Genomic DNA, 15,560 nt, shown 5'->3' with positions numbered 1-15,560 from the left:
ATTCTTGCTCTTCCTCCTCATCCAACCCATCATCCAGTCCTATCCATTCTAACCTTCAAATATCATTCACTTCTATCTGCACTGTCATCACCCTAATCTAAGCTACAATTATCTCTCACATAAATTACTGACCTTGCTCCAGCACACCAGCTTTTGCAGTTCCTCAAATGTGTTACGCTCCCTCCTGACATACTCCTGTTCACCCTTTGGGTCTCATTCTAGAGTTCTCACTCACTCCTCATTCATTGCACTCTCACACCATTTTGAAGTACTTATGTATTTGTGCAATTATTTTCTTTCACAAACGGCTATAAATCCAACTAAACTAAGAGCTCCACGAAGGTAGGCACTGTGATTTGTTTGGTTCTCCTCATGAAAACCGGGTCTGGCACACAGTTTAGGCCCAAATATCTGAATGACTCCAGCTGAGGTGGAGACGTAAAGTAGCCAACTACAACTCCTAACTCAAAAAGACAGCTGCCCAGGTTGCTTCAACACTCTCCCCACCTCCACTCTCAACAGCTCAGACCAAACCATTCATGGCATCAGATACCTCAGGGCTCCAACCTCAGGCAGCCCCTGCTTTCTCCACACACACACCCCATAAAGTTCCAGGTCCAAAGAGAACCCCTCAGCCCTGGGGCGGGAAGGGACGTGCCTCTTTTGCCCCTGCGGGTGTCGGGGTGCCGGACTACCCAGGAGAAGTCTCCTAATCCGGACACCCTGGCCGAGCGTCTGAACACTAGTCCGCGCAGCCGTGACGCACGCAGGCCCGAGCGCTTCGTTAGCTATAAAGCAGCAAAGTGCGAGGCGCTTCTTTGAGATTTCTCAGACGCAATTTAAACCGCGCGTCCCGGGTCGAGCGTAAAGGCGCGTCGCAGACCCTCAGATGTCCATTCTATTCAAGGAGGGACAGAAAACACAACGACTCACGCGCCTTGCCCTTTAAGAAACACCCCCGTTTGAGCCAGGTGGGGCTCCGAGGAAATCCTCGCGAGAGCCACCTGCTTCCGCCCGCTTCCTGCTCTCGGCTCTCCGGACCGGAAGGAAGGAGGTACTTCCCCCGCCCCCGGCTTCTACCTCACAAGGCAGCGCGGCCCCAGCTGCGGCCAATCGGCGGGCTCATTCTAGGCCACGGCCCAGAGAACCAATGGAAAGTCGCGGCGCGCGCAGAGCTTCCTCTCTTCCTCACCGGCCCCCTCCCTTCCGCCTGCCGACTTCCACTCAGCCCCTGGCGGAGGAAGTGATGTCACAGGCCCCATGTGAGCGGATTGCAACACATGCAGCTGCCTGGAAAGAGGGAGCCGGTGTCCTACGTCAGAGCCGCCGCCGCGGAGCCGCCGCCGGGGAGGAGCAGCCGCTGCCGCCCAGGACTGGGCCCTTAGGTAAGCCAGGGGAAGGGAAAGGCCAGCGACCACCGCGGCGGGCCGCGCGGGGCGGGAAGAGGAGGGACTCTCGGGGGTGGCGAGGAAGGGGGCCGCTCTGCCCCAGCGGCGGCGCTAACTCTGTGGTCTTGGTGTCTCCGGGCCCCGCCGGGCCGCTCTAGGGAGGAGGAGGCGAGAAGATGGCGGACGACCCCAGTGCTGCCGACAGGAACGTGGAGATATGGAAGATAAAAAAGCTCATTAAGAGCTTGGAGGCGGCCCGCGGGTGAGCGCCGCGTCTGGGCCCCCCCATGCCCTCTTGGTTTCCGGACCCCTCAGGATGGCCGCCCCCGCGCCGCATGGCCGGATGAGGAGAACCGGGCACTAGCCAACTCCCGCCTTCTGGACCTCTGGGTAGTAGCCCTAGTCCTAGGGGCGAGGGTCTGCGCGGTTGGTCCGAGAAGGGGCCCTTTCCCCTGTTTGGGCTAAGGGGTCCCGCTCCCGGGGCTCGGGCCACTCAACCCCCTCGTGGTAGGCTACTGCTACTTTTGTACCCCTTTCAGGCGCTTGAATCCCAAACCTCCCGTTTTGAGCTCCAGGTGCTGCCACCCAACTCGGGTGCTGCTGGGGGAAAGGGCCCAGCCTTGCTTTCCGAACGCCTTCCGTATTTCCTCTCTTCTCCTTCCTTCACTTTTCTCAGCCAAGCTTCATTAAAATGGCCTCCCCCTCCCGGGCTTCTGAGACCCGGGTGGGTGAAGTTTGGATGGGGCGGGAAGGAGGGGTTGTCAGGGACAACCTTTTTCTGACTTCCTCTGATTTCTCTGGGTCTTACAACTCTCCCAGTATGACTTCCTCCAAGTCCTTTAATTACTCCGTAGCTTCCTGGTGTTGGCTGTTACAGGACCCACCTCTAAACTGAAAATGTGTGCGGGGTCGGGGAGTGGGGGAGGTTTTGGTTGACAGGTGTGTATCTGTATATACAGGAGAAATCCCAGTTATGGGGCCGTTCATGTGAACTGTACCAACAGGGTCCCTTTTGGCCTCTCTCTGGAACTCTTGGGGTAGAGATGCTGATGTATTAGTATTAATGCTTGTTGAAATTCAGAACTGGATTAAGCGGGCTTTGAGGTTTTTTTTGTAAATTTGGGTAAGAAACTATTAGGTGTGTCCGTTTTGGGAAGGGGAGACTAGGTTAAAACTGACTTTATATGCTCTTTTTTAATTAAAAAAAAAGTTGTTCTTTGGGGGAAGGTGTATCAGAGGTATACCTGTTCTCTCACTATATTACTTTATTTTGTTCTTTTTCCCAGTCATGGAAACTCTTTACTTACAGGAAGTGGGGGGAAAAAAGTGTTTGGACATGACGTATTTTTACGTCTTCAGCATCCTTAGAAGAGCAGAGTGGCTTATCCTGGGCCATGTTAAAAGTTGTTTTCAGTACAGGAATTGGACATTCTGGTTTCCAGCCCAGGTTTGTCCTTGCTTGGAAGATTTGCAGTGATAGGATTCATCAGATTCATAGTTGTTACTGCTTTATGAAATAAAGTATGCTTAGTTCCATTGAAGGCCCATGGCTAACAGTTTTGTCATTGTGTTGTTTTGTTTATAAATTTATTTATTACTTATTTATCTTTGGCTGCATCGGGTCTTCGTTGTTGTACGTGGGCTTTTCTTTAGTTGTGGCGAGCGGGGGCTACTCTTCATTGTGGTGCGCAGGCTTCTCATTGCGGTGGCTTCTCTTGTTGCGGAGCACGGGCTCTAGGCGTGCGGACTTCAGTAGTTGCAGCACGCAGGCTCTGTAGTTGTGGCTCTCGGGCTCTAGAGCGCAGGCTCAGTAGCTGTGGCGCACAGGCTTTGTTGCTCCGCAGCATGTGGGATCTTCCCGGACCAGGGCTCGAACCCGTGTCCCCTGCAGTGGCAGGCGGATTCTTAACCACTGTGCCACGAGGGAAGTCTCTGCCATTGTGTTTTGTTCCTAGTAATTAGTGACAGTTCTGTTTGGGGTGAAGCTTCTGAAAGTTTAGTCCTCTTCAGTTACTGGGGCTCTTGCTCACTTTCTCTGATATGAATTGAAGGTAGCAGCTTATTTTTCATTCCGTAGGTTTGTTTTTCTTTGAATTTAATACGACATTCAGACCTAGATAATAATCTTAACCAGAACTTGAACACAGATGATTCTCTGCTACATGGTAGAATGAATAATTATTCCCCAAGTGTGAGAATACTGTACAGGAGGAGCAATATAGGTCATGACCCATTATGATGCACTACCAGGAATTAGCTGGGTTCTTTTATTTCACTAGCACCTGCTGTTATGTTACTTGAATCCTTCACTTGAGTATGGCTTTTACAGTTTGCTGTTGTTACTGTTGTTTAAAGCTGGATGTACCCCTTGGGTTTGTTCTCTTATTACTTTAATTTTTTTCTTTAATATTTATTTATTTGTTTGGTTGCGCTCAGTCTTAGTTGCAGCACGTGGGCTCCTTAGTTGTGGCATGCATGTGGGATCTAGTTCCCTGACCAGGGATTGAGCCCCAGCCCCCTGCATTGGGAGCGTGGAGTCTTAACCACTGCACCACCAGGTTAGTCCCTCTTGTTACTTTAACTTGAAAGCAGGTTCACACATTAGAATTTGAATACATTACATACTCTGAGGAAGTCTAAAATATGAATTCAAACTATAATTTGCTTCTTGTCCAAGTGAAGTGACACTGAAGATAACAGTGCTTACTTAATAACAGCATTCCCTTTACTGCTTGATGAAGGAAGCTCATTCTTAAATTTGTTCCTACCCATGTTACCTAACCAGTTGAAACTTTTAAGCTCCTCTTTAAAGCTTTTAAAGACTTTAGTCCTTTGATTAGCAAAGTCCAGTAAACTTCAAACATACTAAAAATGAGGTTCTCTTTGCAGAACTTTTTTTCCAAGTAGTAGTTTTTATACAAGATTAAGCTGTCCTCTAAACAGTGTGGTTCATAATCATGTCCTGCTTTTGCCTACTTTGTTTTTATTGAGGATTTGGTTACATCTTGATCCCATGAAAATGTAAAATCTTGGTCATCTCTAGGTATTAGGAAGGAAGTCACAAGTTTCTTCTGTTTGACTCAAACGGTTCTTGGTATATACCAATTTCTTTTTGAGAATAGCAAGATTGTATTATCATGGTTGAGTTGTGTTAGACTCATTAGATTATCATAGTGTACAGTGAGAAATGTTTTTCTTCTTTGCCTAATGGTAAAATACTATTAGGAGAAGCATGATGGACTTCAAGCACAAACTGTATAGCACAATAAATCTATCTGTGCTGGTGTTTAAGGGGCAAGTTGTGGGTTTCAGGAGAAAACAGGTTGTGTTCCAGCATGGTTATTAGCACTAGATAGCACTTAGTGGCAGATTAGTAGAATGGCTTTGGAAATGAAGATTTCTTCTCCACCACCCCCCACAACACACACACACACACACACACACACCAGCAATTCTGGGCATGAGAATTACAGATTGGTGTTTTTTTTAACCCTGGTTCTTAAGGTATGCTGGGATAAGAGTAATTTTGAAATTGAGATAGTCACTATGTGATTATCTTGATATATGACCCCAAGGTAATGTAGCTTTAAAGGGGAACCACCTGTAAAATGGACTCACTGATGAAGGACATCTGAACAGAGTGAAGTTTCTAAGCACAATAATTTATTGTGCACTTAGCATGTTATAGACACTGTGTTAAGCAATACATTATTTCATTTAACCCTCACAGAAGTATTGCCACCATTTGGTGGGAAAGGCAAACTAAGGCTGTGAGGTTAAATATCTTACTTTCTGGAATAAAGCAATGCTCAGGATTTGAACCAATGTGTTGTACTGCCCAATGGATATATTTTACATTAAAAAAAAAATGCATGACTACACTTACTCAAATTGTAATCTGAGCTATAACAGACTATTTTATGCTATGGAAGACCACTTACAGGAGCCAAAATGACTAAAATGGAGAACTTGCTAGGAGTCTTTTTGTAGTCTTTTTGTCATACTCAATTTTCTGAGTTAAAAAGTGTGTTACACATATAACTTGAATTTAAGTTGGGTGGAACATACATATTTAGTTTCATATAAGCCTGGTAGAATGTTGGTTTCTGTGTATGCTAGCAAAATAACCAGCTAATTCTTTTCCTATATATAAGTCCCACTTAAAGTTAATGATAGCTCTTCCCGGCTTACGATTGCTCTTGGCATATTCTCTGTAGTTGGCTTAATGAGGATAAATGTGTACATAAGTCAACTGGAACTAGGACCATGTGGATGGAAACCATGGCTGTGGGTATTCTGAATAAGGAACTAAACCAGGTGAAGGTATGTAGGAGAAAGGCAGATGGGAAATTTAGGTTGCTTTTTCCTAATGTTTTCTGAGCCAGCAAGAGGTAGCCGCAGAAATTGTGTTGGAAGCTTTATAGTTTTCAGGTAATAAAATCATAACCAGAGCCTGTTATTACCAAGGACAGTGGTGAATGTAACCAAGGAACAGACAAGGTTCATTTGGGCTAAATTGTGTCTGTGAGTATTAGAATATTTTTTCACTTATCTTCGGCAGGGAATCTTATATATTTCATATATAATGAGGGCTCAGTCAGATAAACCATGTTTGAAAATCAGCGCAGTTTCTAAGCTTCATTTGAGTCTTCTTTGGTCTTTGGGCATTTTTAAAGCTTTTGTTAAAAACAACTTGTAGATATCTTGACTTTGAAGGAAATAAATTACCTGGCTTTACATGACTGTCTTTCCTGCCCCCAAATATACTGGTGGGGGTAGTATCTTTTTCCTCTACTCTGAGTAGTTCTGATACTAGATGTGTGTTTTTTTTCCCCACCAAGCAGTTCTCCAATTCTCACTGGACACCAGCTGAGCGTTCCTACAGTTGAATTAGATTCTGACAGTACCCAGAGTTAGTGTCGGATCCCACTAGGTAACGGGGTCACTCCCATGAGACTGCCCACACTTGTGATGCCAAAGCAAGTCCTACCCTACCCTACTTATCAGACAGGCTATAATTTGGGGGTTCCTATGACTCCCTCCTTGGGTTCAGTAATTTGTTAGAATGACCAAAGATCTCAGGGAAACTATTTATGTTAACCTGTTTATTACAAAGGATATTATAAAGGGTATAGACGAACCGCCAGATGAAGTGGTACATGGGGCAAGGTCTGGGAGGGTCCGAGTGCAGAAGCTTCTGTCCTTGTGAAACTGGGGTATGCCACCTGGGTTTACCAACCCAGAAGTTCATTAAATCTTGTTCAAGAACTTTTTTTATAGAGCTTACTCTGCAACTTCCCCTTCCCATAGGTCTGTGGATAGAGCAGAAAGTTCAGCCCTCAAACTTGGTCTTTCTGGTGACAAGCTCCATCCTAAGTCTGCCTAGGGGCCCCACCCTAAGTCACTTCATTGGCACTCCGTATGAATAACATAAACTCCCATCTCAGGAAATTCTGAGGGATTTAAGAGCTTTGCTAAAGGCCGGGGACAAAGACCAAAATCTCCACAAAATTCCTTACATTATATTGAATTAGAAGTTAGTAATTTTATGAAATCGTTGAATAGGTTTTTTAAAGACAAATAATACAGACAGATTGTTTATATGGTTCAAATAAATTAAAGTATCTAAAATGTGTTTGGGTACCTTTCCCAAGTGAAAATTGTTGATTAGTACAACACTCACCTAAATGACACTTGGAACGTTCTCAAAGCGATAAATTTCGGGTACTTTTTTTTTTTTTTTTTTTTTTTTTTTTGGTGGTACGTGGGCCTTTCACTGTTGTGGCCTGTCCCACTGCGGAGCACAGGCTCCGGATGCGCAGGCTCTGCGGCCGTGGCTCACGGGCCCAGCCGCTCCGCGGCATGTGGGATCTTCCCGGACCGGGGCACGAACCCGTGTCCCCTGCATCGGCAGGCGGACTCTCAACCACTGCGCCACCAGGGAAGCCCTCGGGTACTTTTATTTTTACTTTTGTTCTCCATATCCTTAAAGAGCTGGCTGTAACTAGAGTGGTACTTTGTAGTTTTTCATACTAATACCAGAATATACAGGCTCTTAATAGGCTTTTTTCATCCTGTGTTCTGGCTTCCCCTGCCCCTCCTGTCTCTGATTGTTAACAGACAGGTAAAAGACCCCACTAGAGAAAAGTCAGGAATTAGAATATTTTTAATTTCCTGAGAAGAGATGAGTATAGAACAGATAACTACAGAGGTCTTGGTGTCTTCTCACTAAGGGGTCAAAATACAGATGCCACCAACAGGTCTGAGCCATGAGAAGAGAGCAAGAAAGAGGTAGTAAAGGGAAGAGGAGGAGATAAGAGCAGGGTGTGGTGGTGTTCCTCAGTCCATTCCAAGTGTCATAGGCTGCCTGCCTTAACTCGGATCTAGTCCTAACTGCCGCTGTACTCTGGCATGGTGTTCCGTGCACTGTGAACCTAATGAACAATTACTTTCTTTGAATTTCAACTCTTGACAGACTTCTCATTGTAACAGCAGATACACTTATCCTTCCAGGAAAGGAAGGCTTGCTCTGGACACATTCCTAGGTAAGCAAGAGTACCTAATTAGAATACCATTTAAGACAGAATGTAATGTAGGTCTCCAGTGTTCCCCCCCTTCTCACCCCCGAACCACACACACACCAGTTGGACCCCTTTAGCAGAGGGCCCTTTTTCTTCGAGCTTGGGGTTGAGGGTGTGCTCAGTGTGGCAAACCTTTCAGAACATGTTTGGTTGTGAGAAAACTTAAAATATGGGTTTTGTAGCAGGGCTAAATGGTTTTAGATCCTATTTAAAGAGTCAGAAGGAGAAATCTGCCTCTTTTCCCTAGACCTACTGCTGGAACTGTCCCTCTGAGAACTTGGGCAGCAGAAATTTTTTCTGAGTCCAGCCTGTTCTCCAGGGATCTCAAAATAGAACCTCCTTCTAGAATACATTCGATAGGTGTCTCTTAATTTTTCAGCAGCCTGCTCTTTTAGTGGGGGGGAGAAAGGATTTAGAGGGGGTTCAAGATTCTTCTTTTCAGCAAGTTGGAAATTATGAGATTTCTCTTTGGGGCAGCTGTCCTCAGAGAGCATGATGAAGTTCCCTCTGATAACAGCTTTCTCTTATGCCACTGGACATACTTTGAACCCTAGCTTACTGCCTATCAGGAATGAAAATTTCTCTTTTTTTTCTTTTTCTGAACAGGTATCTTTGTCTTTGAATCTAAGTGATTTGAGATAAACAATGATTGCTCTTTTTCTCACTTCTAAACATAACTGAGTTTGATTAAGAGCCATAATTTCATTATTATTCTTGTGGATACAAAGATAAAAACACTTGATTCTTTTACATTGATAGATTGATCAAGCTTTCTGTGCTTTAATCCAGCCGTCTCTCTTTTATCTCCTTAATTTGTATGTAATAGGTGTCTTATAAGTATTTACATGTCCGCTTTGCCCTTTTTTTTAACCTGCAAGTTGTTTTATATCTTTAACACCAATTTTGAGACATGTAGCTTTCATCCAGTGTATACTTTGTCTTTACTCATCACCATCTTTTCTACCCAGTTCAGAGGACTTGACATTTTCAGGTGCCTGACAACACCTTCTTGTCATGTAGATAACTTGGGGGGTACTGGTCCTGTACTCTTCTGTTTTCACATTTTTGTTTTATCCTTTAAGGTCTCCTTTAGAAGAATGATCCTAGCCAAAACAAAAGATTGTCTTTTTCTTGCCATGTCTGTGGCCTTGTAAATTAGATTTTCCCCCGAACTCACATCTAAGTATATGAAAAACAAAGACCATAAATGTATTTTTTACTATTAACCAGTCAGCTTACAAGCTTCATCAAACATCTGCTGTAGGTTGGACGTTTATACATTTAGGGGAGCAGTGTGTAATACCATGAGAATGGTCTGACACACAACCTTGGAGTGATACTATGAACCATTTCTGGCCCCAGAATAACATGGTACATGTTGAAGGAGATGTAGCGTAAGCAGATGATTTGGGTCTTGAATGAGGCGTTGGGCACTGTCAAAAACGGACAGATTGTTTAACTGCTTGAGCAGATTTCCTAGGCAAGGCAAGTGTTTCAAAGAATGTTACTGTGGGCATTGGTATTATTTGGCTGATACAGTATCTTTGATACACGGATGTAGTGGAGCTGTAACTGATCTGAGACTTTGAAATGGTCACTGAAATTCATTCTTGATTAAAAGCCAGTTAGCCTAAAATTAGATTCAAAAGCTTTGTGTTGGTCGATAGTTGGTGAGCTGTCAGGGTATTGAAATAGTGCAGAGTATTTGCATATATGTGCCTTGTTGGTAAAGTTGGCTTGACAGAGTTTTGACAGTCCCAACACCAGTTTGCCTTTCAGCCTAAATAAACTTTAGTTTGCAAGTACTGAAAATGTACTGATCCCCAAACATTAATTCCTTAATACCTCTGGATATTTTTAGCTTTTTACTGAAGAAGAAAAAAAGTTTTCTTCCTATCTGGCTATCCCATTCTCTGGCATCTTCTGGCCTTTATGACTCTACTTAAGCAAGAAGGCTACTCGGGAAAGACAGGGTTAATCAAATAATGAAACTAGTTTTCTGAAGATGGGTTGAATAGCATACATTTTGGCTCCTCACAACAGCTCTGTGAGAAAAGCTGTTACTGCTATTTCATGGATGAAGAAATTTGAAGTACAGAGAGATTAAGTAGCTTGCCTAATATCACAGTCTAATACGGGGCAGTGCTAGATTCTGTTCCCCCTTTCCTGATTCCAGAGCCTCTGATCCTAACTATTGTACCACACTGCCTTGCTCTTTGATTAGTATTTCTTTTGCTGAATAGAAACATCTGTTCTCTTCTGAAAGGAGGATTCTTGTCCAAGGAGATCTTCAATTTACTAGAGGGAGCAGATCTGTGGAGACCGAGGAGCAAAGATAAAAGGGAAGAGGCGTGCTGTTTGCAGATCTACCCTAGGAAGAATTTGGGTACTGAACATGTTTGTTTTTAATGGGCGTCATTGGTGAGGGAAAAAACTTAAGTTTTAAATCCTTCCCCAGAAGCTCATTTGTGTATTAGAAAGAAGATTAACAGGAAGGCTGTGGCTTTTCTTTTATTTGAAAAGTACTTGCATAGTGGCCAGAAAAGATAAGAAGTGGACTTTCTCATTTATACAGTCCTGTGTAGAACACTGGTTGTTAGTAAGTCCCTAATGTTGGTTGTGATTGATATCTCCTGGCTTTGCACTGATGTGAGAATGCTAGAGAAATTTTCCAGCTTCTGCTGCTCCCTGGTGGAATATTCCACTAGGTCGATCTGTTTGTTTTTAGTTTTCTTTTTATGACAAAGTAAATTCCTGTAATTGTAGAAAAAATACTCCACCAGATATATACATTTTTGTTTTGGAGGACAGCAATCCTAGTGCTTTGAGGATAAAATGAACCTTCTGTAAACTTTACTTTCTGTAAAATATTGGGACATCTTGAGTTACTGTATCCTCTAGGATAGAGACTGCTTTAATGTCTCAGCATGTTCAGATATTGGTACTTGTCCCATCTGGTAATGGCATCTAACCCTGAGGTCAGTTGCACAAAATCAATTTCTAGTAACTTTGTCTAGCCTCTTTGAACAGTAACAGAATCCTCCCTTAGTTTGGTATTCTACAAGCTCTTTATAAAAAGCAGCCCCATCCACCTCCTACCTGCATCATAGGTAATATGGGGGCCAGGCATCAAGGTGAGGATGAACCAATTAAAGGTGGCAAAAGAAGGCATTCTGAAAGTGTTAGTTTTGTTGTGGTAAAAGACTGATGGGATGGTGTGAGCATTTTAGTTAAGCTAAAGCAGGGACAACTAGTCATTTCTAAGCACATGTTAGTTCCTCTCCAAAGATTGTCAAACTTTTAATTGGTATTTTATTTAGTAGTTTAAAATAAATCTCTGGTGTCTGCTTAGAAGAGACTATATATAGAAGACCCTATTTTTTATGTTAGCAATTAACCATTTATTCATTCTCAAATGTTTGAGTATCCACTATGTCCTGAAATGAGTTCTGCTTTCAATAAGTAAGTGTTGTTTCACTGTTACTTGGTGGAAGAGAAAACAGGTCAGATCTTTGAAGTGACTGATAACCAGATAGAAGTGACTGTCTCTGAATTATATCGGAATATTTAACCCATGCCACAGCTGTAAGATGAAGCCACTTAAGCTATTTAAAGTTTTAGAGGGAAATGAATTTCTGTATTTCTCCCTTGTGATAAATTACAAAACAGCTTTAGTGTTCTGACCATATTGTTTTGAACTGTGTTTTGGTTTGGTTCTTTTGTTCTGTTGGAAGATTTGGCAGGTCCTGTAACCCAATAAAGGTGATTACCACCTACCACAAAGTCAACTATTATCTCCCTCTTTGGGACTTACTCAGACTCAAAGAAGACTACAGCACCACCTAACAGTGTTGCTCCCCACCTCACCCTGCCCCGCCCAGCTGTGCTGTGCCCTTAATTCTGGTTTTTACTATTAAAGGCAGGGGGGTAGGGCACAAGAAGCTATCAAGTTCCATCTAGTTACCATTTTAGCAATCTATCTGCTTCCATGCTAGGCAGTTGACATGTATTCTCTTATAGAATCCTCATGACCTTGTGAAGTAAGGAGAAACTGAGTCCCAAATGGATTTATGTGTAATTTGCCCTAGGTTGTGCCGATAGGACAGGACATGAACCCAAATCTGATTTGGAAACCTGTGCTCATAACCACCCTCCTACTACGTTCCCATATTAAACCCACATAAAACCACGGTGAATAAAATGACAAAAGGAGTAGTAATTGGAGAGGAACTGATTGATTTTCAGCTGGTGATCCATATAATGTAGCTAGCTTAGTGAATCCAAGAAACGCTGTGTCTGAGATTTAAGTTGAGGTTTGCGAGCTTGAAAAGGGGATAGGGGAAACCTTGGCCATCCATATCCTAGGCATATCCTAGACAAACATCGAGATGAAAACTTCTTGGGGGGCATATTACTCTTAAGTCCCAACTAAACAGTGTAGTAGGCAGTCTCTAAAATGCTCCTGGCCCTAACCTGAAGGTAGTTCTATTATGTAGGGGTGATAAGATGGATGGCAGGGATTTGATGATAGGGTTCTGGCTGGAAAATGTTGGGCACATCTGAGCCATCACAATTCACTGGAGTTGTGTTACTGCTAGGGTAAATGACAGCAGCTTACTTGCAGCAATTGGGCTCTGAGTTTCTCTTTAGGTAGGGGTGAGGTCATGGAATCTCCACAACTTGAGCTGGCTAAGAGGTCCTGCTTAAAGGCATAGAAAGCAACCCAGACACGGTGATTCTTAACCCTAGTTATGCATTAAAATCTACCTGATTCTGTTTAAATCAATCCATTTGAGAACTGAGACTCTCTTAACCCATAATCACTATCACCCTCACTCTCCCTGTTCAAGAGCTATTGAGTCAGAATATAGAGGAAGGGGAGATCTTTTTGTACCTGAGCATTTTTGTTTTGCTTTTTAGAAAGCTCTCCAAGGGTTCTGCCGGCTCTCATGCAAATTGGCCAGTGGACAAACTTGTGGGTACCACATTTTCTTCCTACCTACCTTTCTAAAGTGTTCTTGAGCATTGTTAATGATGAGCACTGGTGAGATCTTTACAGGTCAAAGAGTACCTAGATTTTTCTTTTTGTTTGTCACTCTTATGACCATCTGCATCAGCAGGCTTCTTGAATCCTAAGGCTGGAATCCTGAGAGCCGTAAAGTTACATAAACATATACCCCACAGCCCAGGCTTTGCTCTGCTTACCTTGTGTTTTCTTCTTTAGAGACCTTTCAGTCCTGACAATCTGAACCTTATGTTTCCCTGTCCATAGTGTTTAGGGATCATGAAACCTTGGATTAGGTAAGTAACTGGTGGTACTACTCTAGGGAGAGAAACTTCCCTTTCAGCGGTCACCTTTGAGAATGAGGGAACAGAAAGCTGTAAGCTATTTCTTTAAATTCCCTTCCTTCCTGAGTTTTGTCTAGTATTATTTACTGTCCATATTTAGTCTACTTACAGCTACTTCCTTCTGTCTCCCAGCTGTTTTATTTCTCAGAAGTTAGTCTTCTGGGTGGAAGCAGTGCTGAACTCTTCTTTGAAAAGGGAAAGTGCCCCTAAAATGATGAGAAACAAGAAGGGATCTGAGAACAGAGGCCCCTAGAGGCCTTACATGGCACATTGTATGTTGTGTCTTATTTTGCTCAGTTTTTACAACCTGCATGTGAATCATTGCTGTATACCTCATAATTCACTGGCTCTTGAATGAGAGCCTTTTGACTTGGGAAAGGGACATGGTGACAAAGCAGAGGAGTGGATGAAAACTATTAAAATCAAAGGCGTAGTTTGCATACACTGCCAGCAGCCCCTTAGTGAGAGCTTTATTTCTCATTCTCCCCTTAGGACTGTTGGCTCTACTTTAAAATGAAATACTCAGCTTCCTTGGTTTTATTTTGGTGTTTACACAAACTGGTCTAGCAACTTAGATTGGCTTGGGGGGGGTGGGCGGGGAGGACTATTATTTATTTTGTTTGGAAGCTTTCCTGGAAAAACTTTTTTTTTTAATTTATTTTTTAAAACCAGAAGCCTCCTTTTTAATTTTTAAATTTTTTATTTATTTATTTATTTTTGGCCACGCAGTGCAGTGTGCAGGATCTTAGTTCCCTGACCAGGGATCGAACCCATGGCCCCTGCAGTGGAAATTCCAGTGGAATTCCCACTGGACTGCCAGGGAATTCCTGGAAAAACTTTAATTTGCTCTATCAAACCCAACATACAAAACATCAGAGATTATAATGTGGCCTTTAAATTTCTAAAGTAAAAGCCATCCATTTAAATAATCCTTGTTTCCTCATCCCCAGTCAGGTGTCAGATGAATTCAAAAACTTAAGGTTTCCCCCAGCCTGGGTAGGGAGAGGCACAAGGGGAAACTAGTGAAAGGTAATTTTTTTAAACATTAGTCAAAATTCAAAATGAGTAAGAAGCCAAGACTAACTTTCAAGTAGTGTGTCAGATTTAGCAACTTGGTAGTAATCTACCAAACAAAATTTTTTGGCAAGCTATACTTCCAAACCATTTTTTTTAAGTGGAATCCTATAACAAGATTATGTTCTTGGGTATCTCTACCACTTTGTCCTCTCTAGGATGTTAAATGGATGTGAGTGCAAGGTTGCCCAACTCTGGTGCTATACAGTGAAGTTGCTTAATGGATGCTTATCTTCTTAACCTATCTGCAGTGGAAAGTAAATAGCTGCTTATCTTAAGGTCATTGCTTTGTCCTCCACCTGATTATCTTGCTTCAGGGATTTCCTTTAGGCATTTTGGGTTCACTCAGTTAATTTATCCCAACATCATTTTTAGCCTCAAACTTTACATCCTTTGGGGTTTGGTGCGCATTAGCTTCCTGAGCTCTGAGCCTTCACCCCTGCTATCCTTGGAGCCCCTTCTCATTACGTTTCCTACTTACTGCCTCTTTGCTAGTTCCATCTCCTAGGAAACTATTCTGTAACTCAGAGCACATGAACTTTTTAAAACTGAGCCCTTCTTTTGAGAAGTAACTAACTCCCTTAGTCCCTAAAGATTCCAAAAGCCCCAGGGTAGAGAAATATGCTCTTTTGAGAATTGTTCGTCTGAAAACAAATACAAGCCAGTGAAGCCCATATTGCAACTTAACCTGTCTTCTTTTTTCCCTACCTTGTGTATTTTCATATTATACAGGTGGCACCTACAACCTGGAACAAGTTTGAAGTTAAATTTACTTGCCCAATTTTTCCAGCCCCTCCTAGATAAAGCAAACTCCTTTTCTCCTCTTTGGCCTATAAGATTTGGCAGAACTCCAGAAGGAATTATCAAAAAGTTTTTTGGAAATTCCTCTTCAGGAACCTAGCAAGATAAATATTGGAAGTAAAGCAGTTTGTTACATTTGATAGCTGAAAAATAGGACCCAGAGCATACTCACTGACTGTAAAGATCATTTTTCTTTTTTTGTAATAGAAGATACCAGTTTGTTTCGTTTGAGAATTCTTTTTCTAATTCAGAAACTGGAACATGGCCACAGGTAGAATTGTATGAGAGCGATACATCTGACTTAGTGTAAATGTGTGTGTGCATGAGCAAGGGATTGTTCCGAATCAGTCTGGTTTGTCAGTACTGT

At 42.8% G+C, this 15,560-nt stretch overlaps 1 protein-coding gene across 1 annotated transcript in view; it reads left to right on the top strand.

The window, feature by feature from the left end:
• The first annotated feature begins 1,236 nt into the window (after positions 1-1,236).
• The window catches only part of ETF1 (eukaryotic translation termination factor 1), a 28,999-nt gene continuing 14,675 nt past the window's right edge, over positions 1,237-15,560 (top strand). Inside the window, exons 1-2 of the mRNA XM_081233418.1 lie at positions 1,237-1,385; positions 1,547-1,650. Of these exons, the coding sequence (XP_081089544.1) occupies positions 1,565-1,650 (86 nt within the window). The 5' untranslated portion in view covers positions 1,237-1,385; positions 1,547-1,564. The remainder of the gene's footprint in view (positions 1,386-1,546; positions 1,651-15,560) is intronic.

The sequence above is a fragment of the Mesoplodon bidens genome (genome assembly GCF_964165515.1).
Source record: "Mesoplodon bidens genome assembly, chromosome: 4".
NCBI lineage: Eukaryota > Metazoa > Chordata > Mammalia > Artiodactyla > Ziphiidae > Mesoplodon > Mesoplodon bidens.
This window is presented reverse-complemented; position numbering and strand designations above follow the sequence as displayed.